The sequence below is a fragment of the Sceloporus occidentalis genome, unplaced genomic scaffold (genome assembly GCF_023333645.1).
Source record: "Sceloporus occidentalis isolate IW3139 unplaced genomic scaffold, rSceOcc1.0.p SCAF_1, whole genome shotgun sequence".
Taxonomy (NCBI): domain Eukaryota; kingdom Metazoa; phylum Chordata; class Lepidosauria; order Squamata; family Phrynosomatidae; genus Sceloporus; species Sceloporus occidentalis.
Window position 1 is genome coordinate 209,263,210 of NW_028316981.1, and position 24,226 is coordinate 209,287,435.

At 42.9% G+C, this 24,226-nt stretch overlaps 1 protein-coding gene across 1 annotated transcript in view; it reads right to left on the reverse strand.

The window, feature by feature from the left end:
• The window catches only part of LOC149323296 (complexin-1), a 187,375-nt gene extending 169,782 nt beyond the window's left edge, over positions 1–17,593 (reverse strand). The window contains exons 1-2 of the mRNA XM_089488715.1: positions 17,312–17,593; positions 15,060–15,174 (exon numbers count right to left, since the gene is read on the reverse strand). Coding sequence (XP_089344841.1) covers positions 15,060–15,090 — 31 coding nt within the window. The 5' untranslated portion in view covers positions 15,091–15,174; positions 17,312–17,593. The remainder of the gene's footprint in view (positions 1–15,059; positions 15,175–17,311) is intronic.
• Between the last annotated feature and the right edge of the window lie 6,633 nt (positions 17,594–24,226).

Here is a 24,226-nt window from a genome sequence, read left to right on the forward strand (position 1 = left end):
CCTTTTAAATAGGTCGCAAGGATTCCACAGTATGTTCAGTAAAGAAAATCCACCACTTTTTCTGAGCTAGAAATGACCTTCTGCTCAATTCCAGTTTCCTTTTTTGATATGTTTGGCAGTGCATGTAACCTCTGGAAGGTCTCAGTGGCAGAAAATTGGCCCCAAACCTCCATCGTTGCTCATTTATGCCTACTATTTTCAATGCATCTGCCTTATCCAAGCATAATGTAGGGGTCCAGAAATGTTGCTTTCATCTAGGCAAGCTTCCAACCATACAAGTGTCGACCCTGGGGATGTTGTGAGCATTCATTCAGAGGCATATCAAAAGTGAGCTCCCCCTTTGTACAAATAAAAGAAAAAGCTGCAGCTGTTACTCAATTTGCTTTCAAATCCTAAACCAATTTGGGGGAGAGTTGTGGCTTGGAGTATTCACACACACATACTGTTCCAGTTGAGGAATCACCTCTAGTTTGCTTTCTTTGAAACTGGGCTGTACTACACAGGGAACAAGATGGGTTTCTTTATTTTTGCTAGTGGTTCTATGTTCTGCTGTTGGGCCTGTAGCAGTACATTGGAGTGTGAAGTGTTCTTGCTCAAGATACCAGCTAAAGACCCATACCTCCTTCCAGTGTACCCCATTCAGTCAGCATTCTTTGCCCACTGAGCATTCACAATCCTTTCCAGACAGTTCTGTGAGGGTCCTTTCACAGTACACAATTTTAGCACTATGGCCCTGTCTACAGGGACTAAATGAAGCAGCTCCTGCCCAGTCCTCACAGAGACCAGACTACATGTTTTGTTGTTGTTGTTGTTGTTGTTGTTGTTGTTGTGTGCCTTCAAGTCATTTCTGACATATGGTGACCCTAACCTATCATGGGATTTTCTTGGCAAGTTTCTTCAGAGGGGGTTTGGCACTGCCATCCTCACAGTCTGAGAGAGTGTGACTTTTATATTCACAGATTGATAGAAAGTTTTTGGGAAAATTGCATCTTGGATATTGATTTTTGGAATCAATGCTTAGCTGGAATATACAGTTTATTACTACTGATGAATAATAGTGAAACTGCTTAAAAAAAAAAAAAAAAAAACCTGAAGTTAGTATCGCCTACCTACTACAGTTACTGTCTATTTATTGCCTACATTTTCCACCACCTGTTTTCTGTGTTGCAGCAACCACCAAAGTGTTGACTATTGTCCATGACTTGTGGAATTCATATTTCTGGAACAGAGGTTGAGCAGATTTGAGAAAGCACATTCCACTACCGTTTGCTATCTATCTACCACTTCTGGGAACAATTTTGCTGAAACATTTTACTATCCACTGCTGTTAAGACCAGAGGAAGCACAGTGGGCACAATTTGGGATATATAGTTCTCCAGGGCATTTTGTATTGTGTATCCTGTGTTTTGTAGCATTAGTGCAACGTGGTTGATTATATAGAAATATATGGTAATTGTATATATGGTAGAGCTGTGGTTTCTTTCCTTTGGGACATTGTTGTAATATAGTTCATTATTTTGATAATTTCTCCCCAAATATTCTTTCTGTGTCTTTTGATTACATGATAGAGAATTAAATCCCAATATGAGTACAGGCTGTATTTATGATGGGAATGCCAGTTCCACACCAAATCCACCTTTCCCTCCCTTATGCTAGTGTAAAAAAACAACAACAATTTTTTTTTTTGCTCTGGAGTTTGCAGAATTTGTAATCAATACTGGGCAGCTTGTTTCTGGCCTCAGAGGGGGCTATTCAGGCCAGCACCAGTGGTGCCAGGTGGCACAGTAGGGAAGCATGAGTAGACAGCCATGCAGCATTGCTACAGACTCCAGGTGTAATGGGGGGGGGGGATTACAGGGCAGCTCTGGGGTCAGAATACTCCAGGAGCAACCTCGAATATTCTGCTTGTTATAGACAAGCTCTAACTGTCATGGCTGCACACCATCCAACATTTCACAGAGGGAAACTGGGATGCATGTGGCCCAGCAGCACCAGTGTGGTCAAAATAGCAAAAGGTATTAATGAGGAAGAACACATAAGCTAGGAAAGGCTGTAGCACTTTCTTTTTGTCTGAAAGAAGGAGGAGAGAAAAGGGTGTGGAATCTTCCCCTTCTTCCCCTGCTGAGTTAACCGAGTTTACTTTTCCAGTTTGAATCCAGTTTCCAGCAATGAAGGAAGGTGAGGACGAACAGGTAAAGTCTGGAAGCCAAAGAGTGTTGCTTTTTCACCAAGTATTATTTTAACCAATGCATATTACAGGACAGAGCAACTGGGACCTTTTAAAAGCAGATGGAAATGGGACAATAAAGGATTAAGCCAGGACTGTCTGCCAAATCGAGACAGTTGGAGGGTATGCTGCTGATACCACCATCCTGAGTATAGGCCATACTATTTTGGCTTCTTAAAACTTGACTATAGAAAGACTGGCATTTGGAGAACTGAGTTTGCTATTAGTCTATAAAATATTTATCATGGTGATGGCTTTCATGGCTTAACACACAGCAGCTTTGCCTTGTTTGGCTGGTTTGATCAGCCAAAAGATTCCACTACCGAACCAATGTCTGGTGGTGGCAAGGTAGCTCAAACAGGCAGGTGGTAAAGTGGACTCTGAGAAGGAGAAAAAAAGGAAGGAAGGAAGGAAGGAAGGAAGGAAGGAAGGAAGGAAGTCCCATGAAGTTTACAAACTTGTTATTGTTGTTGTGTGCCTTTGAGTTCTTTCTGACTTATAATGACCTTAAGGCAAAGCTATCATAGGGTTCTTAAGGCAAATTTCTCAAGAGGGCGTTTGCCATTGTCCTCTTTTAAGGCTGAAAGAGTGTGACTTGCCCAAGATCACCCAGGGTTTTTCCATGGCTGAGCTGGGAATTGAACCCTGGTTATAAATGTCTGGTATTAGTATTATGGAATCCGCATCATTCTTGAATCTTTCACTCTTTCACATGTGAATCTTTCACATAACATTGAACTATTTATTCATTTATTTTATTTTAAAAACACTCGAACTCTATAATGTTTGCCTTTATTTATTTTGCAACAGCCTTCCAACAGCCTGGAAAGGTCTGGAAATATTTCAGTGACCTGTCAATAAAGCATCATGCACACTTGTCTAAGCTGATCATTTCTGACAGATTTATGCTTTTTCTTTTTTTAGTCTCCAGCTACTTTTTGTAGGACAAGGAAACACATGGGTTTCTAGCTGTTGTTGACCTGCAGCTTCCATCATCCTTCAGCACACGCTACCTTCAGTGATTAGGGCTGATGGGACGTATAATTCAACAATATCTGCAAGGCCACACATTTCCCAAACCTGTTTAAAATGATGCTTTGTCCTTTGACTGATAGACAGATACAGACATAGACATAGATATAGATAATAAATACAATAGATATATAGATATTCAATAGGAGTTAATTGGAGTATTGCAACAGCAAAATTATGAAGGATTCACAAACCATGAAGCAGGAACAAAAGAGCAGGCAAAGTTATTATTTAACGTCATCAGTTTATGTTCATGTGAGACAAGGAACCTACATAGCCCTTTCTTTTCTCTTTCTGCAGTGGTGTGTGCACAGGTAGAACAATGTAAAGTTATACTTTCAGATCTTGTCTTAAATCATGCATGAAGGTATGAGTCACCATTCTACAATGTATACAGTGAGCTGTAAAATACGAAAGAAGGTGCTGGCATAAAACAAACAAGGTAAACACCATCTGATTAATGGTCCTCAAATCCCTATTTCCACCATCACCACTCCAGCCATTCCTGTGCATCCTCACACTCAGGAAACAATTACCAGGAATGAGAAACTGACATTGACTGCTAAGACTAAAGTGGATCCTTGTTATACGCTGGGGTTTGGTTCCAACATCCCCCGTGGATAAATCTGTGGATGCTCAAGTCCCATTAAATATAATGACATAGAAAAATAGTGTCTCTTATAAAAAATGGAACATCAAGGTTTGATATTTGACATTTATTTCTTTTTTTAAAACATTTTCAAACCATAGATGGTTGAATCTGTGTATAAAAGATCCATGTATAAGAAGGGCCAACTGCCCCATGTGGTGATCTAATGAACTGCAGCTGGCAACTTCTCAGGAAATTAGTTCCTAATCTAGGTGTTGGATCCTCCTGAAAAGGAAGGAATATAAGAAGTCTTCCTGTTATCGTCTAGCGTTAATTGCTGATGAAGTCTTGGATCATTGGTTTATCTTTAGTCTTGCCTGCTGTCTCTTAACACTTGCCATTCCCCAGTCCTGGATGTGTCCATATTACACACTTAAAGCACTTTGATACCACTTTCACTACCATGGCTTGATCCCATGGGATCCTGAAATTTGTAGTTTTCTAGAGGACTCAGAATTGTCTGCCCAGAGAATGGTAATGATGTAATTAAGGGAAGTGCACTACAGAAGTCTAGGTCTCTCACTAAACTAAAAATCCTAGCAGTCCATAGGATGGAGCTGTGGTAGTTAAAGTGGCATCAAAGTATGTAAATGTGTAGTGTGGAAACACCTGCACTTAAACTGAAAAGGTGTTTTGTGTGTGTGTGTGTGTGTTAATTGAATATGTTTACTGTAAGTATAGGAGCCAGTATGGTGTAATGGTCTGAGTGTTGGGCAATGATGCTGGAGACCAGGATTAGAAGCCCCTCTCCACCATGCAAATCTGCAGGCTGACCTTGCGCAGGTCACACTCTCTCAGTCTCAGGACAAACCTCCTATGAACAAATCTTGCCAAGAAAACCCCATGAAGTCAGAAATGACTTGAAGGCACGCCACCACAACAACAATAGTAAGTAGCACTCAAAATTCTGATACCAATTTTATACAACTAATTATCATTTTTTAAAAAAATATATATATTACTCAAGAGGAAAGGCCTAAGCATATGTTGATATCATAGGAAGGAAGAGAGTATCAAGTCACTGTATCTAGGAAGAGAGGGCCACAGGCGAGGTGCCATGACTGGAAAAGCCTGATTCATATTCCAGCATAGCAAAACCTAATAATGGAAGAGAAACAATACGAGTTCACATTAAAGTAAACAGAATAAAGTGATGGTCCCCAAGGCATGGTTACACATGGCAGAAGCCACTCGGGGCATTAAAACAAGGAGGGAAAGAATATTTGACAATATTGAAAAATGGTCAAAAATGTGCATCTCAAGAATCCCGAGTTCTGGACTGATGGGAATCTTCCCATTTTAGGACTTATTCTCCACAAAATTTGCACATTTTTTCACACATAAAATTGCATTGTCTGTGTAGGAAACAGCATTTTCTCCACAGGAGTGCTATTTTCTGTACAAAAAGTTCTGTTACCTTTGCAAAAAATGCTGTGACGTGTGTTTAAAAAAAATGTGTGAATTATGCACCAGAATATATCCCAGAATGTGAATAGTCTTCTAAAACTCTGCAGAAAATGACTAAAATGAGTTGTTGCTTCCTTCAAGATTGAAATTAATGAAAAATTATATCCCCTCTTTATAATAATAACTGCCAGTACCTGGAAGGAAATAGGAAGCTGGCGTAGAGAGTTAGAATTGGAATTACGTGATGAATCCATCCTGCTGTATGGAGAACAGAGAGTATAGGTTTCTACACAAGCTGAGTCACGTTCAGGAACAAACACCAGGCAGAGTGTGTTCCCGTAATAAAACATTTCAGTCCTTTACCTTGGTGCTGTTCTTTCTCTCTGGCTTGCAATGTTTTCCCTCCCTTCTTTATCTTTATGGTATTTGTTTTTCTTGTGTATCAAGTGATGAACCCAAATAGTAAACAGTTTTAAAACAGAATCTTGCAAGAACAGAGATCCTGCGCTTGTGGATGATTTGATGAGGACTTCACAGGTCTGTTTCAATCACAAAGCATGCTCTGAAGAGGTTTACCGTGCCACCTAGCAGGGATTTTAAGAACTGTATTTGCTGAGAAAGAGCGGGGCTCGAAGACATCAAGCAAATTGAAAGCAAATTAAATTTAGGAGGGGGGGGAATTAAGGACTAATGCATACTTTTGTATCTGCATGTACTTGTTTACTGCTGCAGAGCATATTTGAATAGCTATTGTTTATAGTTTACACAACCTTACAGGACTCCAAATAACAAGGGGGGGGGGGATAATCACAGAAGGAATTTTCTAGCAAACTTTGGTTTGAATTCTGCTTATGATATACTCTACATTACAGTTAACCATTTTGCCCAGAAAAACCAATGGGAGCGTTAGGGTCACCTTAGGGTGACCATATGTCAGAAATGGGTTAAAGGCACACAACAACAACACAGTTAAATACGGATCACTGCCCTGCTTCAGATCTAATTCCCGCTGGAAAGTTGTTCTCCGGTTTTTATGCCTCTATTTATTATCTAAGCACATGCCAAAAGTAGAACAGTGCAGCAGTATTATCTAACTGCATGGTCTAATGCCACTGGGGGATAGAAATGTATATATGTCCACCTGCCTGGAAGTGCAAGCATGCAGGTAAAAATGGAAATGTTTTAGACAAATGCATCCCTTATACCTTTCTGTACAGGGATGGCTTGACAGTGATACAATACAGCACTCTATCCTATACATACCTATACATCTGAATTTACAGTGCAGTGCTAGAGTATGTACAGAGCAATCCTTCTGCTGTCCACTCTGAAATAAACCCTGTTGGCTTCAATGCACCTTACTCCTAGGTGTTGCTTTAGGTATGAACCAGCACAGTGTAGTTGTTTGTGTGTTGGAACTAGGACTCTGGGAGACCAGGGTTCAAATCCCCCATTCACTCACAGAAACCCACTGTGCAAGTCACACTCTCTCAGAATCATAGGAAGGCAATAGCAAAACTCCCGTGAATAAAGCTTGCCGTAAAAAACCCTAGGACAGAGATGCCCTAAGTAAGAGTCAATTTGAAGGCAGATAACAACAACCTGGCCTTATGGTGGCTTTAAAGGATGCCAAATAGTCCGTTATTCAATTTATCCCTCTTATATTGTTATACTGCAAGAGGAAAGCACTGACCGTTGTTTCCACCCCAGGTAAACAAATGTTTCAAACCTGCTCTGTATGTTTTTGTCAGTTTTTCATTGCTCTCTTCTCCCAGTCCATGAGTTCACAAAACATCTTTTGTGGCTTCCTTGGCTCCAAGATCATTTTATGGTTTTCATTTGCTTCCTTAATCCTGCATCACTCTAAATTCTAACAGCTGCCTCAATGCTGGCTGCGAGTTTGACATTGTTTCAAGGTCAATATTGCTGCAAATATGCTCCCGAATCCAAACCATGCTGCAAATTCTTGATAAGTAGCTCATATAAGCAGGTTCATCATAGTTTATAGGTAATGACAAAGGGACAGGCTAATATGCGCATGAAAAAGTGGCGGTACGTTTCATTTGTTTTGTTGTGTATTGATGTGTTTTGCACAGTGACTAAGTCTGACTAGTTTGAAATTAGCTAATTTAAAATTGTCAAACCAATCAATTGAGCCTGAACCTGTTATTATAATCTCAGTTTGCTCCAAAGTAGGAAAATACACTTGTGTTCTTCCTCAACACATTTTCAACCTGTTTTGTGCACCTTGCCTCATTACGTCGCATTGATTTCCTGACTCATTTCACCTTTTTTGAAAATGTTAGCAGACCAAAATTGTACAAAGCACATAAATAGGTGCTATTCCGCCTTTAATAGTACAAACCATCGCACATCTAGCTTTAGAGAGACTACAGCTCCCACTAAGTTCCCACTGGTGATGTAATACCCAAGAGGGTTGTGCAAGCAAGTTTAGGCTATACAACAGCAATTAGATGGTTGGTTGGTTGATTGGTTAGGCTGTTGTTGTTGCTGTTTTAAAAGATCCTCTGTCTTTAAGATACAGAGAACCCTAGGTCTAATTAAAAGCACATAAATAGTATCACCAAACCCAGTGGGACGTCTTACATCTTTAATGCAAAGGGAACTTGCAGCACCTTTGAGACTAACTGAAAGAGAGAAGTTGGTAGCATGAGCTTTCATAGACCTGAGTCTACTCAACTTTTCTCTTTCAGTTAGTCTTAAAGGTGCTACAAGACCCCTCTGCATACTTATTTTCCAGACTAATTTGTCTATGTCTTTGACTTCTACTTACATCCTTAATGTTAGTCACACCCTCACCCATCTTAATGAACAACAAACTTACCATAGCTGAAATGTTATTGTTAGCCTCAACCAGAATAGAGGCACTGAAGCAATTGGACATACCTATATGTTGAGTTACCATTCAATAACTGACTCAGTGGGTTTCCTCTAGTTGAGATGAACCAACCAGATTCCAGCCCATGTTTGATTTCAGAATTAAGATGCAAGTTGGGGTACAAGATGTATTGCCTCCTGAAGTCACTACCATAGCCTTGAATCTTGTGTGTGGGCATACTGGCATGTGTACATGAGGAAAGAGCTGATATCATCCAACCTCTCTACTAAATCAGTACAGTGCATCAGTAAGGAAGACCTGCATGAGCAACTGTTATGCAAGTAGAAGGAATACCTGTGCACTGTGGTGGTCTCTGTATGTCAGCGAGGTGCTGAATCTCCTTTGGGTTTTAGTTCAAACTTCAAAGGAACTATCCAAGGGGCTGAATTGTATCCCCAAGTATCTGCCCAATATAGCCCTGGCTAACCCATCTGGGGCTAATCCATGTCAGAAAGAGAAGCAAAAGTTCATAGAGGCTCAAACACTGTTTTTCTATATCTGGGTATAGAGCTAAGAGAGCTCCAGCTGTATATTGCTCCTAATCTGAGAAGTCAATGTGCTGAGGTGTTGTATCACAAGGTGTTCACAGGGTCTCCTGGGGCAGACATCTGCTAAGGGGGCTTGCTGTGAATCCCATAATTTAAACTAAGCCATTGGTACAAGAGAAGGGGAAAGATGACACCAGCAGTGGCACTGCATGCTGTTTATTAAGCAAGGCCAATGCAACTTGAGCCATTTTCCATAACACTACTACCTGTTAAGTTATTTCCACAAAAAAAAAAACGAAAGGTCTGTCAATTCTGTATCATTTTTAAATGCATTCCAAATGCAGACAAAATGTTAGAGAGAGAGAGAGAGAGAGAGAGACAGGCAGGCAGGCAGGCAGACAGACAGACAGACAGACAGACAGACAGATGGCCATCTTATGGTGGGTTACTCAAAAGTAAGCCACACTGTGCAGGAGAATAGGCCCCAGTGGGTTGTACATCCAATTACTTTTCAAGCATTTCCATCTGAGGTGACCTCCCTGATCATTCAGGCACCTAAATCAGAAATTAATTAGGGGTCCAGATGGGATAAGCAGTGATAAATTAGCCCAGCAAATGCAAACAAGTTTCAATTTCTCTGCTTTAGAAAAGATGTGTTTGAACACTGAAGCACTGCAGAAGGGGTGGGACAAAAATCAAAAAGGGTGTGGTTAGAAGAGGCGAATAAGGGATGGGATCCATGAGATCCAACAGGAGGAGCTGAAGGAGAACCATGAAAACTAGAGGTCAGACCAGAGCATGTAGCCTGATGTAGCAGATCCCTGCGGCTCTGCATGTTTGCAAAAGCAGCCACGATTAGCAGTGACCCACATTCTAATCTATGAAAAGTTCAATAAGTGTTGGTCTTCAAGGAAGGGTAGATTAATTAGTGGCTGGTGGCTTCCATCTCACTGGTGCAGTAAATCTACTCTGAATTGTAGTCTAGACTTTAAAGAGGCTATTCAAAGTGTAGAACTTTGGGGCTCAACAGACAGGTGCTTTGCACCGACCTGGACCCGAACTAGGGGTGTGCAGGGGCTGAGTGTTTATACACTTAGCAACCCTACTGCGCTCCCCGGGTGCCCTCTTGGCATTCCCCCGTACAGATGGGGTGTGCGATGATGATGTCCATGTGGTGCAGCAACCAAACAGCACCACATCATGTGGATGTCATCATGGTGCCAATGGCACCCCGCACGCAGCCTAAAAAGAATCTGCTGGGAGCAGGTTCTTTTTAGGGCTCCCAGAGGCCGCAGCACTTGGTTGCTGCGGCCTCCATCCGGGACAGAAAGGGGCGGCATCTCGCCACCCCTTTCTGCCCATCTGTCCAGTCCCTTTATCCTTTAAATAGATTCAGTGTCTTGGAGAGATTTTTTATAGTTCACGCTCAAAATCAGTGTGGATTTACCATCTCTCCTGACATGAATGTCATCAGCCATCACAGATGGCATGGGTCCAGTTTGGGAGAAAGGCAGCATATTAAATAAATAAATAAATTCAGACAGGCATGCTCTCCCACTCATGCTCATCTGTGTTATGGTCATTGTTTTCATTTAGCCAAACAACGCTTATATTTCATGCCAGATTATGGACACCACATATGATTGAATCTATGTTCACCTCTTTTCTGGTTTATTCCTTGATCAACTATTGTTGTGTGCCTAGTGAATTTAAAGCTTTGTTCTGACATGAAGAAGCACTTGCCCATTCTGTGTGGGGGCAATTGAAGCCACCCATTGCTACAAAATTGTCTGTTTGGAATGCCTCCTTTAGGCTATTTCTCATCAAGGATGTTTGATAGATATTTATAATTTGTCACAAGGACATGATGACTTCTTCATGCAGTGATTCATTGAACCAGGGGTGGGCAATTCAACAGGTGCATTATTGTAAACTGCCTTGATCCTTTGGAAAGGTGGTATATAAATAAAATTTATTATTATTATTATTATTATTATTATTATTATTATTAATTCACAGGTAAATAGACAGTTGAACAGTTGGCTGCATTGCCATGAAAATCCAAAGCCAGAAATGTTGCAATGTCACTTCTGGTTTCAATTTTTGGCTGATTTACAACCATTTGGGAAACCTTTTCTGGGGTTTGAGGTTGTAATTGTGGGAGCAAAACAATCTTAAAATTATTCCAAAATATTAAAATGGAGGGATCTGAAGACCTGGGCATGCCCTGGAGGGCTTCAGAAAGTGTGGAAAGAGGACTGAAAGCATTTATGGATTTTGGGTTACTGCTCACAAGTCTATATACATTCCCAAGTGTTGTTTCAGTGTGCATTCTGAAAACACACCTTTAGAACAAACAACACTCTGTTATTGTACTTAGATAAGAGTTTGGTAAAATGGATGAGATTGTTTTTAAATTCTGCTTCTGTTCCAAAGCATTACACGTTATCCAAGGGCTACCAGACCATAACCTAGAAACCCTGTCTCTAATTTCAACAGTGGGGGGTGATAAGACAGTGGATTGGATCCAAACTTAGTCATACTTGGAGAAGTTCCACTGAAATGTGTAAGTCATGATTAACTGTTTCCAGTGGATTTATGCTAAGGATGTCTAAGTGCAAATCAGACACACTATGTAGGAAGTGTCGTCATCTAGCCTGTGTCCTAAAATGCCTGATGAAATTAGACATCTTGATCTCAAGTGAACTCAGCCAAAAGCCAGGAAGATAAGTCTACAGAGCAATTCTTGGACAAAAAAAAAATGCACAGAACATCATAGAAGAAAAGAATATTAATACTATTAATATTAATATTAATATTAATGTGCCTTATAATATACTGGTAAATGCCAGAGGCTAACAGAACTCTGTAACCACACACGGAGGTGGACAAAGTATTTCCAATGGAAAATGATTGTGACATAATTGATTTTATTTATTTTAAAAATGAAAATGATGCCTCTTTCTTCTCTGGAAAGGGCACTTGCCCAGATTTTTCCTGCTTAAGCAGTGCCTTAATCCCTTACACCAGTCCTCTCCAACTGGATGTTCTCCAGATATGTAGGACAATAACTTCCATCGTCTTCAGTCACCATCATGTCCACCACAGCTGGAGGTTAACAGGTCTAAAGAATTCAAAGATACAGCCATGTTAAGTCTGTAGAATCAGTATGTAGAGAGATCTTGTAGCACCTTTGAGACTAAGGGGCAATACAGACCTCCCCAAAGGGGTGGTCTGCAGCCACCCCATTACTGGACGGATCAGGGCCGCAGCAACCTCACGCCATGGCCCTGATCTGGCCTCCAGAGAGTTCAAAAAGGAGCTGCAAAAACCAGGTCCTTTTTGCATCCTCCAAGGGGCACCATAGCCACAGCGGTGCGGCTTTATGACGCCCCTTCGGTGCTGCATCATGTGGATGCAGCACCGGAGGGGTGTCATCATTGTGCCCTGGGGGCAGGGTTAGGACATGCAGCATGCAGATGCTGCATCCTAACTCTGCCCACAGGCTGTCATTTTGTATCGGGCCTAATTAAAGAAAGAAGTTGTCAGCGTGAGTTTTTGTAGACTTAAGTCTACTTTCTCAAAATGCATCTGAAGAAGTAGACTTAAGTCTACTTAAGCTCATGCTGACAACTTCTTTCTTTTGTTAGTCTCAGAGGTGCTACAAGATCTCTCTACATATTGAGGTCTAAAGAAAGTCACCTTGAACATCTCCACCCTTTCTGCCTTGCTGTTCTTGTGACTGGAGCTTCCCCCCAGAAGAGCTGTGGTGAGCCTTCCCTCCTAAAGCCTTCAAATGCTACCTTTGACCTCCTATACATCTCACCCCCAACTCAAAAAAAAAAAAAACCAAGTCATGTATAAGCCATGTATAGCTCTTGCCTTTCTCTTCCTTTCCCTCCTTCTCTTAGTCAATGAAACTGTGGCCTGACTCAAAGTGCTCCTCCCAACTGGACCCTTAATTAATTTCTGAATAGCAATTTAATACGTTTGTAAACCCTATTGATTCATTTAGTCTGTTATAGCCAGGTCTAGAAACTGGATCTAAGCTTATAGATTGTTTTATATTCTAGCTGTACTCTTCAGAGCTACCATACATGTTTGTGGTGCTACTGTGTACATCCTCATCAACCACACTTTAATGTAGATGCAAATCTCATACTTTGCACTAATGCTTATTTCTAAGTAGGTTTCCCTCAGAATCATGAGATTATCAAGTAAGATAATTTGGAAAAAAATATCTCAATTTTCAGGGATGCAAACTGTGGTATTTCTATGTCAAATGGGAAGAAAGGATGAAAAGTTCTGTGGCTACGGTCATCATCAACCATGTTTTTACATACATATATCATCAGCTACACTTTTATGTGGTACCATATCCCATGAGTTGCACTCGTGCTTACTTCCAGGTAGGCACACTTTGGATTTATATGGTTAGATTAGCATCATGAACATCAATTAAAATAATTAGAGGGGAATCTAAATTTTCCATTTCCAAATCAAATGGGGAAAAAAAAGAGAGAATGAAACATTGCTGTGGATATAATCCATTCAGGTATGAAAACAGGTACATGCACATGCAAGAACATCTTCCCCACTGATCCGCACAGCTTGAATAATGTGCATGCCAGAGCATCAAGATGATTGACATTTGGTGGGCATGAAATTTTTAATCTCTGCAGTGGCCAATATCCTGTAGTGCCTCCTCCTACACCAAGAAAAAAGCAGGGAGGGGAAAGAGTTCCATTGGATCTTTTGCCAGTTCCCCTGTCATTGTTGCAGCCACAGCCATAAAGGGATAGGTTCTCCTATGCATTTCTTCTTGAAAACCAATTGAACTCAGTCAGATTTAAGAGCAAAACCATGCACAGCCAAAGAATTCAAAAGAAAAAAATAAAATAAAACAATCTGATTGTGAACCTTCTGTTTTTGTATGTGTTTTAGGAACAAACTGTTCATTTAAATCACTTGCAAATGAGCAGAACTCAATTTCCTTGTACATAAAGAAGAATTAAATTGAATATAAATGTGTCTGATGAAGTAGATAGCTTCATAATGTGTTTATGGTGCAAACTGCACCCACACAATGTAATATAAACATCCAACTTACCGTTAGCAGGACAATAATATGTGGAATAAAACCCAAGCCTTGTATGACTTGCAAAATCATTGAGGTCTATCAATGACCTTCAAATCAAACCTTAATAGGACCAGGAAATACTAGTCAATGGAAGACCAGGTATATTACATTCTGCATTGTAATGTACACAAGAGGGAAAAGAAACCCTCCATAAAGACACTTCAGTTGCAAAGTCCTAAAACAGCTTTTTAATTTGCACTGATTCTTGTAAATTATTTGTACCATGGCCATGAATCTAACAGAACATCCATTAACAGATCAGGCACTAGCCAAGACAGACCACACAATTGCTCTAATGATCAACATTAGATTTCTTACTGCAGCATTCTCTACAAATGACACCAGCCATCAAAAAGCTATTGGATGCCTCTGCATTAAAAGTGCAAAGCAGCAGAGCCACTTTAACCAAAATGAGTTCCCCCTTACCCCCCACAAACAACCAGAAGGGACCAAGAATGTGATAAGAATTATATAGCAGATATCTTCCTTAGTCTTCCACAGAATTACATTTCCTGTTTCATAAAGTTAGAGCTATGACAGTTAAACTGGTTTAAAATATGTTTACATTTGTAATGCACATTCTGGTTTTGCCTTGCTACCCCAGTCATAAAATATATGGTTGGGTTCCCATTCTTTTCAGTATCTCTGCTCTCCAAAGTTCTTGGTAACGTTCTACCAAAGTTTTTTTTTACTAAGCAATGAACAGTTAGTTGAAGAAACACTGCATCTCTCTGTGTAGAACAGAATGCTGGATGCACAAGAACCCCCTATAGCTATAGGCTTGAAACCATTCCCAGTGCTGCCCCCTACTGGCACTGGCTCTGAACAGACAGACAGACAGACAGACAGACAGACAGACAGACAATACAGTACTCCCATAAAGCACCTATGAAAAAAAGCATATCTTTTATATAATATATCAAAAGGTAGACTAAGAAGTAGACATGCAAAGGGAGATAACGTTTAAGCCGTTGAGCTCAACCATCCATAATGGGCTTCTTGAAACCAGTTAGCTTCTAAGGTTACCAATGTGAAATTGGCATTGTTTGCTTTGAAAATACCAGTCTATGAGGGGGAAGGGTACAAATCCACGCCTTCACTAAGCATCTACACCATAAGACAAGTCAGAGGGTCAAATGTCATTCCATTACAAATTCCACAGTGATGGTTTAAAACTTTCCGTAAACAGAGATAAAATAGCACCATTTTCCTCTTACCTCCTAAAGCCTGTTTCATTACAAATTCCATGGTGATGGCTTTAAATTCCTTCCCACCAGATCAGTTCTCACATGCAAGTCCAATGGTGACAAGTTCTCAAGTTGCAGCCTGCAGCTGAATTCACAAAGCAAAAGATTAGCATTAGGATGGCTGTATTTAGTATTCTGGGCCAAGCTCCATGTCTTACTGCATTAGATCTCCTTGTCCTTTTGGAAGTCAACTAGGCTCAGCATCCCAAAAAACACACACACACATTCTCTCTCTCTCTCTCTCTCTCTCTCTCACACACACACACACACACACACAATTTCTCATGCTGAAGCTGAAGTTACTTCTTTTGTTCATGTTTTGAACAACTAGAAAGTGTAATGCATTTCTTAACATACATTCATATGACCTTTAAGGGGTAAGAAGGTGGAAGTAATCTAGTGCTCATAAATTGTCATGGGACAGCAATGACTTAAATATTCCTGAAGTTTAAGAACTATTCGTTTTGCATCTTTTTGTTAAGAGTATCAAGCAAAGCTGTGTCAAAATCAATCAATCAATCAATAACCAGCTTTAACTTCCATTTGATGTGTAAATAGATTTGCTCATGGAGCTGCTTAAATGACCCTCCCAAGCAATTGTTTCATTTTCATATTGGCACATTAGAAAGGATTCTCCAGTTGAACCCAGAGCACATTTGGTTTACTTGGCATTTCCAACTGGGAAAGAGTATGCACTGACAACTTCAGTAGTCCTTGGTGGGTTTTGAGAGAGACTGCTTTGAAGGGGGGAGAGCTCTAGCTATTAAGAGAAGAGGCAGCTCTTGGGGGCATTTGAAGGTTGAAGCACTTGTGCTTTTTGAAATCTCAGCAGCAGGCTTCTCTGTCAGAATCTCTTAATGGGCAACCTCATGTCTGCATCATTGACCAGAAGAGCCACTCCAGTCAAATCGAGTTAAATAACAGACACCACATTATGACAGAGAGAGAGAGAGAGAGAGAGAGAGGCAGGGAGAGAGAGATTTAATGAAAATTGGCTACTGGAATGGTATCAGTATCACATATGCCATAAAAACCCAAAGCTAAACCAAATATATTTCTCCTCTTAAAAATAACTGAGATCAGTTCTGCTAAAAGTCACTGGTAACTTTACTTGAGTGATGAGGCACTCTAATTCTTACTACTGACACTGGGTGAAACTGCAGCACAGATTTTCAGGTTGGGACAACAAAGCTGAGGCTGTGAACTAGCCAGTTAAACCTGCCCATTTCCACTCACGAACATAGGTTTTACATGCAATATTGTGTAGGCTCTTTGGCATTTCCTATCCAGCTCCTTGACAGGACTGGAACTCTAAAAGTGTGCAGAAGCAATTACAGTTTGGATCCGTAAATCAACGATAACCTCGAATGTACACATAGAGTCTTTGTGGCTCCTGCAGGGCAAATGAAACATATCCCCCCAATTTTCCAAAATCAGGCACCAAGCTTTGTTGTAAAAATCAAGAGTCCATACATTCCTCAGTCAGAGGCGTTTTGCATTAGAGCAAAGGGCATGAAACCAAGAGAGGATATAGTACAGCGTCAAGGCAGTGGAGTGCTGAATCACCTGGCCATTTTCCCTTCCAAAACTTCTGCTACCAAAGAAACACTGGGCTCTGGCACTCCTGTGGCAAGGAGAAGAATGAGGGCATGCACCAAAAAAGAGTTCCAGACATGCTTCAAATGCTAATGAGGATTCAAGGAGACCACAGAGAGAGAGGGAGGGAGGGAAGGAGAGGGAGAGAAGGGGCTTCCCCACGCATTGCGTTTTGCACCACTGAATGGAGGTCTCCCCAAAGCAAGGATAATAAGGAAACCCTCCAGGAAAGAAAGAAAAAAGCTCTCCAGCAGAGAACTTGCAGTCTCAGCTTCCCTCCACCTCCAGTTGAGAGACCAAACCTCCATCCTCAGCACTTTTTCTTTTCTGTCCTACACAAACCTTTGCAAGCACAAGGCAGTGTGTGTGTGTGTGTGTGTGTGTGTGTGTGTGTTGGGGAGGGGTTGTGTTGTAGGATTCCCCCCCCCTCTTCCTTCACCCTTATTATCACACACACACACAAACACATATACACACACGTTTCTTTAGGGGAGCTCTCTACTGCAAGGCGCTGCAAAGGAGGCAAGGGAGAGCTTTCAGCACCAAGGACAGTTCACCGCGTCCTCCACATTCAGCACCCTGGAGAGCTCCATGCTTGCAGCCCATGGAGGAAAGGCAGAAAGTACCTGCACAGTCCTTGGTCTCCTTGGAAGCGGCGGCGATGGGTCTGGGCTCCCCTTCTCCTCCTAGTGGCTCAGGGTCCCGAGAGCCTTGGGGTCCATGTGTGTGAGTATCCGGAGGCTGAAGGGCAGGGCCAGCGAGCAGGCGCAAGAAGTTCTTCCCTTCCCCAGAGGGTCCGAGGAGGAGCGAGAGGAGGAGGAGGCAGCCCAGGCAGCAAGGACAATGCCGACGCCGCCTTGACTTTCACGGCTCCCTCTTTTTATCACGGGATTTCCGGACCATCCCACTGACACTCTTCCCTCCTTACACACACACGACGCCGGCGCCTTCCTCCTCCTTCCTCCTTCCTCCTCCTCCCTCTAGCCAGGCTGCTGGGTCGGCATTTCTTCCTTCAGCAGCCCAGGGCCAGGGTTGCAAGAGGGGATCTGCTGCAGAAGGGGATGGGGGGGAGGGCAGGTTGTAGATCCCCCCTTCCCCCGGAGGGGGATCTAATGCAAAGGGATCCCCAACATGCATATGCCTCGAGGCCTCCCCCCCCACACACACACACACACATAGTCCTACCCCAAATTGGAGTGTTGAGCTTGGACTCTGGAGACCAGGGTTCCAATCCCTGCCCCGACCATGGAAACCCACTGGGCTGACCATGGCTGAGTCACATTCTCTCAGCCTCAGATTATGTCCCCCCCCCCCCTAAGACTTAGATCTCCTTGTCCTTTTGGCTCAACATCCCCAAAACACACACCCTTGGATAGCCCTTGGGGTCTTTCCCAACTCTATGATTCTATGATCTATGAAACCTGCCAAGCAAACCCCATGCTAGGTGGCCATCAACCCAGAACAGCTTGAAGGAACAGGACAACAATTGATAGTGTGTTCCTGTATGGCAGGGCTTTGGACTGAATGGCCCTTGGGGTCTCTTTCAACTCTATGATTCTATGAAATTTGCTAAGCAAACCCCATGCTAGGGTCGCCTGAGGGTGGCCATCAACCAGGAACAGGAACATAACTGCTACAATTGATTGTGTGTTCCTGCATGGCAAGGGTTTGGATTGGATGGCCCTTGGGGTCTCTTCCAACTCTTCTAGGATTCTAACAAGCAACAAAATTTGGGGGAGGGATGCCATTGTAGTTGTTTGTGGGGTTTTTGGGTTATGTGGCCATGTTCTAGAAGAGTTTGTTCCTGACGTTTCGCCACCAGCTGTGGCTGGCATCTTCAGAGAATGCTGGCATGGAAGAGAGTGGGGTATATATACTGGTGGTTGAGAGGAAGCTCTTCCATGCCAGCATTCTCTGCAGATGCCAAGCATAGCCGCTGGTGAAATGTCAGGAATAAACTGTTCTAGAGCATGGCCACATAACAAAACACACACACACACACACACACACACAAACCTATGGATGCCAGCCATGAAATCCTTCACATTGGATACCATTGTATTTGGCGGAAGTATTTGGCTCCAATTTATTATTATTATTATTATTATTATTATTATTCATAATGATAACATTTGAGTCCTCAATATAATCTCCAGGAAGCATGGTATCCCACACTACCCATTTCAGGTTGAAAACGGACAACCTGAAGACAACCTAAAACAACCTGAAGTCAAGAACTAGCTAGTATTGCAAAGAGAACACCAGAAATCTTAGTTATTTCTTTATCAGAGTGTCAGGCCAAAAGTTATGAACTTGTAAAGGTGGAGGGCATGCCTACGGCCATACCACCCTGAACACATCTGATCTGTGAAACTAAGCAGGGTCGGGCCTAGTTAGTACTTGGATGGGAGACCACCTGGGAAATACAGGGTGCTGTAGGCTTAAAAAAAAAAGGTGGAGGGCATGAAGCCCCCATTCCACTGATTCATTGTAAAAGAATAAATTAATAAAGACTATTTTCTTTTAAAGGAGAAACAGGGAAAAAAGGCTGTGTGTTTAATGGGATGAGTGCAGTGGGACATATTCTGAAGATGGAAGGGAGGAAGAGGAAGATGTAACTTTGGGCAGAAAGATGTAACTGGGAGGGGAGGAAGATGTAACTGGGAGGAAAGGAAGATGCAACTGGGAGGTGAGGAAGATGTAACTGGGAGGTGAGGAAGATGTGACTGGAAGGAGAGGAAGATATAACTGGGAAGAGAGGAAGATGTAACTTGTGGGGAGGAAGGTGTAACCTAGGAGGGGAGCAAGATGTAACTGGGGGAGGAAGATGTAACTGGGAGGAGAGGAAGATGTGACTAGGAGGAAGGGGAGCAAAGTCAGCAGTTTCCCTGCCAAGCCTCCCTGGAGTGAGTCTATTGCCATGCAGTGAAAGAGCTGGAGCTCTGCTCTGAAGGAGGGCATTGCAAGGTCGTGGGAAGGCAGCCGGTCTTCTGATGGAGCCATGATGGAAGGACCTTGGCTCCCTCCCTCCAGCTACACACACATAACACACACACATAACCACACCCTCCTCCCCCACCCTCCGTCCAAGAGGCGCCTGAAGGTGACCAGAGCTCTATGGCTGAAGAAGGCGAGGGAAGATGCCAGGCTCCCAGGAAGCAGCTCCCGGGGCTGCATCGCTCACTGCCACAGCTCCACGCTCTTGAATTCTGGGAAGGGTAGTTTTTTTTAGGGGGGTGGTTTCTCCAGGGAGGGGGGGGATGCAGCCCAGGATGTGGAAATGCCTGGCTGGAAGGAAAAGGGTTCATGTTTCCACATTGAGGAGGAGGAGGGGATTGAAAAAGAGAGGCGGAGAAGGAGGGAAGGAGGGACATGCTTGATCTTTTACTCCAGATTTCCCCTTCACAGGAGAAGCAGCAGCGGGGGTTCTCCCTCTATCCTTCCCTCCCTCCCTCCCTCCCTCCCTCCATCCTTCCCCCCTCTATCCTTCCGCCTTCTTTCCTTCCCTCCATCCATCCCTCTCGCTATCCTTTCCCCTTATTTCCTTCCCTCCATCCTTCCCTCCATTCCTCTCTATATCCTTCCCCTTCTTTCCTTCCCTCCCTCCATCCCTCTGTCTATCCTTTCCCTTTCTTTCCTTCCCTTCATCCCTCCCTGCATCCCTCTCTCTATGCTTCCCTCTTCTTTCCTTCCTTCCTTCTTTCCCTCCATCCCTCTCTCTATCCTTCCCCCTTCTTTCCTTCCCTCCCTCCTTCCTTCCATCCATCCCTCCATCCATCTTGCCCTCCATCGCTCCATCTCTCCCTCCTTCCCTCCCGGCACCGCTGCCAATTTTTTTTTAAAAGAGTCTGCAGTCGAGCTCTCCCTCCCTCCCTCCCTCCCTCCCTTCTCCTCTTCCTCTTCCTCTTCCTCCTCCTCCTTCTTCTCCCGGATCTACTGCAGAGACCGGATCAGCTGATGCAGCCTCCGAGGTACCTCTCTGCCTGATGCGGAGGAAAGGACCCGCACGGGCTGCAAGAAAGAGAGAGAATGGCTGCATCCACACGGCAGAAATAAACCGGTTTGAACCTGCTTTAACTACCATGGCTCAAGACTATGGAATTCTGGGGAATGCAGTTTGTTGGGGCAGCAGAGCAGAAGCAATCCAGTTTGCAGAAGTAATCCAGTTTGAGACCGCTTCAACTGCCCTGGCTCAAGGCTATGGAATCCTGGGACTTGTCATTTAATGTGGCAGCACAGCTCTCTGACAGAGAAGGCTCAATGCCTCAAAAAACTACAGTTCCCAGAATTCCCTAGCATTCAGCCAGGCTGATTACAGCAGTCTCAAAAAGGATTGTTATTCTGGAGTGTGGCTTGAACCAAGGGCAAAGGAATGGGCTGGAGAGAGGGTTTGGTGGTCCAAGGAACAGACTGGGCAGGGTGGGGTAGGAGTAAGTCCTACTGGGTGCTCCAGACATTTCTCTCAGGTCACACTCTCTCAGCTTCAGAGGATGACCTTGGCAAGCCCCCTCTGAAGAAACTTGCCAAGCAGACCTTATGATAGGTTTGCCTTAGGGTGGCCATAAGTCAGACAGGACTTGAAGATGCACAACAACAACAAGTCTGAGGCGCTAGAAGAAGATTAGGACTAGGAAGGGCAATTATGAGAGAATGAGACAAAATCCTAAAGTGCAAAGACATAGCAGTGAATACTAAAGTTAGGATAGTCCAAGTCATTGTATCCCATATCACCATGCATGGATGTGATAGCTGGATAGTGAAGAAAGCAGATAGGAAGTAGCAGATAGGAAGAAAATCAATTCATTTGAGATGTGATGCTGGAGAAGAGTGCTGAGGATACTGTGGACTGCCAGGAAGACAGACAAATGGGTCCTTGAACAGATCAATCCTGAAATCTCTCTGGATGACCCAGGTGACACTATCCTACTTTGGCCACATCATGAGAAGCCATGACTCTTTAGAAAAAACAACAATGCTGGGAAAGGTAGAGGGCAATAGAAAGAGGGGAAGACCACATGCCAGATGGGCCAACTCAATCAAGGAGGTCATGGGCCTGAGCCTGGACGACTTGAGCAGAGCAGTTGAGCACAGCCCCCCTTGAGGACCGTCCCCTTGGAGACATCTTAGAGATCCACAGGGTCACCATGAGTCGATGTCAACCCAAGGGCCGTTAACAATAACAAACTTGACAAAGTAAGGTTACAGTTGAGTTCTCCTCCACTTTGGAAAGGGGTCTTCTTGATTCTTCCCAGAAGGGGACATGCGTGTGTTGTTCTGGGCCACAAAACAGGAAAATGGGGCTCCTCATGTCACCTTAAGAGGCTCATAAGCCATCTTAGAATTCTAGTGCCTTCTCATTTAATCCATAATAATAATTTTATAATTGTTCAGCCTTTAAGGTGTCACAAGTTTCATTGGTGTTGTGTTCCTTCATTGAGACTGATTGAAGTGGTAACACTTTGTGCTTTGTTGTATCCCAATCCCTCCTTACCCCCTTTTCCTTTTTCCAGGGGTGATTCTCGTGTGTGGTCTTCTACAGCCTAGTCTTTGGGTGACTGAAGAGATAAGGGATGACCTGTAAATGTCAACGGGAGGCCATTTCAAATTAGCATGTCTATGCAGTCTCTTCATGGTCTCTGCTGCCAGCTATAAAGTTTAGAGATAGGAAGCAATGGTGATCTGAATCAAATGTGTCTCTGTGTGTATATGCCTTCAAGTCACCTGTCAATTTATGGAGACCCAATTTATTTCATAGGGCTTTCTTAAGCAAGGAATACTCAGAGATGGTTTTTCCAGATCATTCCTCTGAAATATAGCCTACAGGACCTGGCATTCTTTGGTCATCTCCTATCCAATTACTAACCAGCTACCTTTTCTTTATTTGATGGAAGAGGTTTGGTATTGGTGCCCCACACTTTTGATCCAAATAGATGCGCACACATCCTCCCGCAAGGAAAAACAGCTTGGAAATTTAGAAGGATATAACACAGAATAATCCAAATCATAGAAGCAATTTCTGCAACAAAACAGCCTCTAAACTGTTCAAAACTGAGCCATGTCCAGCAACATCTGGCATCTGGTTGGATGGTTGGTTGGCATCAGGTCAAGAAGACTAGATCATAGAATCATAGAGTTGGAAGAGACCACTAGGGCCATCCAGTCCAACCCCCTGCCATGCAGGAAATCCAATTCAAAGCATCCCTGACAGATGGCCATCCAGCCTCTGTTTAAAGACCTCCAAGGAAGGAGACTCTATCACCCTCCGAGTGTCGAACAGCCCTTACTGTCAGGAAGTTCCTCCTAATGTTCAGGTGGAATCTCTTTTCCTGTAGCTTGCATCCATTGTTCCGGGTCCTGTTCTCTGGAGCAGCAGAAAACAAGCTTGCTCCCTCCTCAATATGACATCCTTTCAAATATTTAAACAGGGCTATCATATCACCTCTTAACCTTCTTTTCTCCAGGCTCCAGATGGGCATTACAAAGTCATAGTGGAAAAGCAATAGGATGAATTCTCACCATGTCACATTCAAAGGTATTTGTTGTGCCCAGAAGATCAAGTGTGCTATTCTGTGACAGTAAAATGGTGTAGGTGGCATGGCATTATAAGGCTAAAATATATCTGTACCACAAACCTAAACCTAAACAGGTTTAATGGCTTCATCTCCAGGGAATCATGGGAGCTATATTTCCACAAGGGTATCTAACCATGCACACTGATGCATGTTTATTTATATACATCCAACTCAGTTCAATAAGATCTACTGCCAGGTATGAATTTGCAGGATTGCAGGCTTAGTCTAACAGACATGTCAACACTCTTGTTGTTATATGCCTTCAAATTAACTCTGACTTGTGGCAACCAAGACTATATCTACACTGCATAAATAATGCAGTTTGGCACCGCTTCAGCTGTTGAGCTCTCTAAGAGAAGGTGAAGTAATGATAAAGTGATGATAACTGCATTATTTTTTTCCAGTGCAGATGCAGCTCCTATTGTAGGATTTTCCTGTTAAGATTTATTCAGAAGAGCTTTGCCATTACCTTCCTCGAAGGCTGAGATTATGTGCCTTGCTGAAAGTCATGCAATGGGTTTCCAGAGCTGAGCAGGTTTCATACCTGGTGTCATTGAATCCTAATACAACATTTAAATCACTTAACCATGCTGACTCAGAATGTTATCAGACAAGGGAAATTGGAAGTATAATCTAGTGGCAATCCGAACGCAATCATGGGGTTTAACGTTATTGTGTGATAGACTACAACATGTTTTGTCCAACAGCAATGCCAGGCCTGTGGCGGCAGCCAGATATAGCCTCTAGTGGATTGTGGGGTTCATTGCATCTCTCTGTCCCTGAGAAAGTGGCACACCCCTGCACATCCACCCAAGCAAGACATCAGTTGTTACTACTGTCCTCAGATGATGCATTGTGTCCAAAATTATCTGTACAATAGTGGAGCCTGCCTTTATTTATATATTTATTTATTTAGCTAGCAGCATTTGAATACTGCCTTTTGTCTACAATAAAAGCTGTTTACAAAAC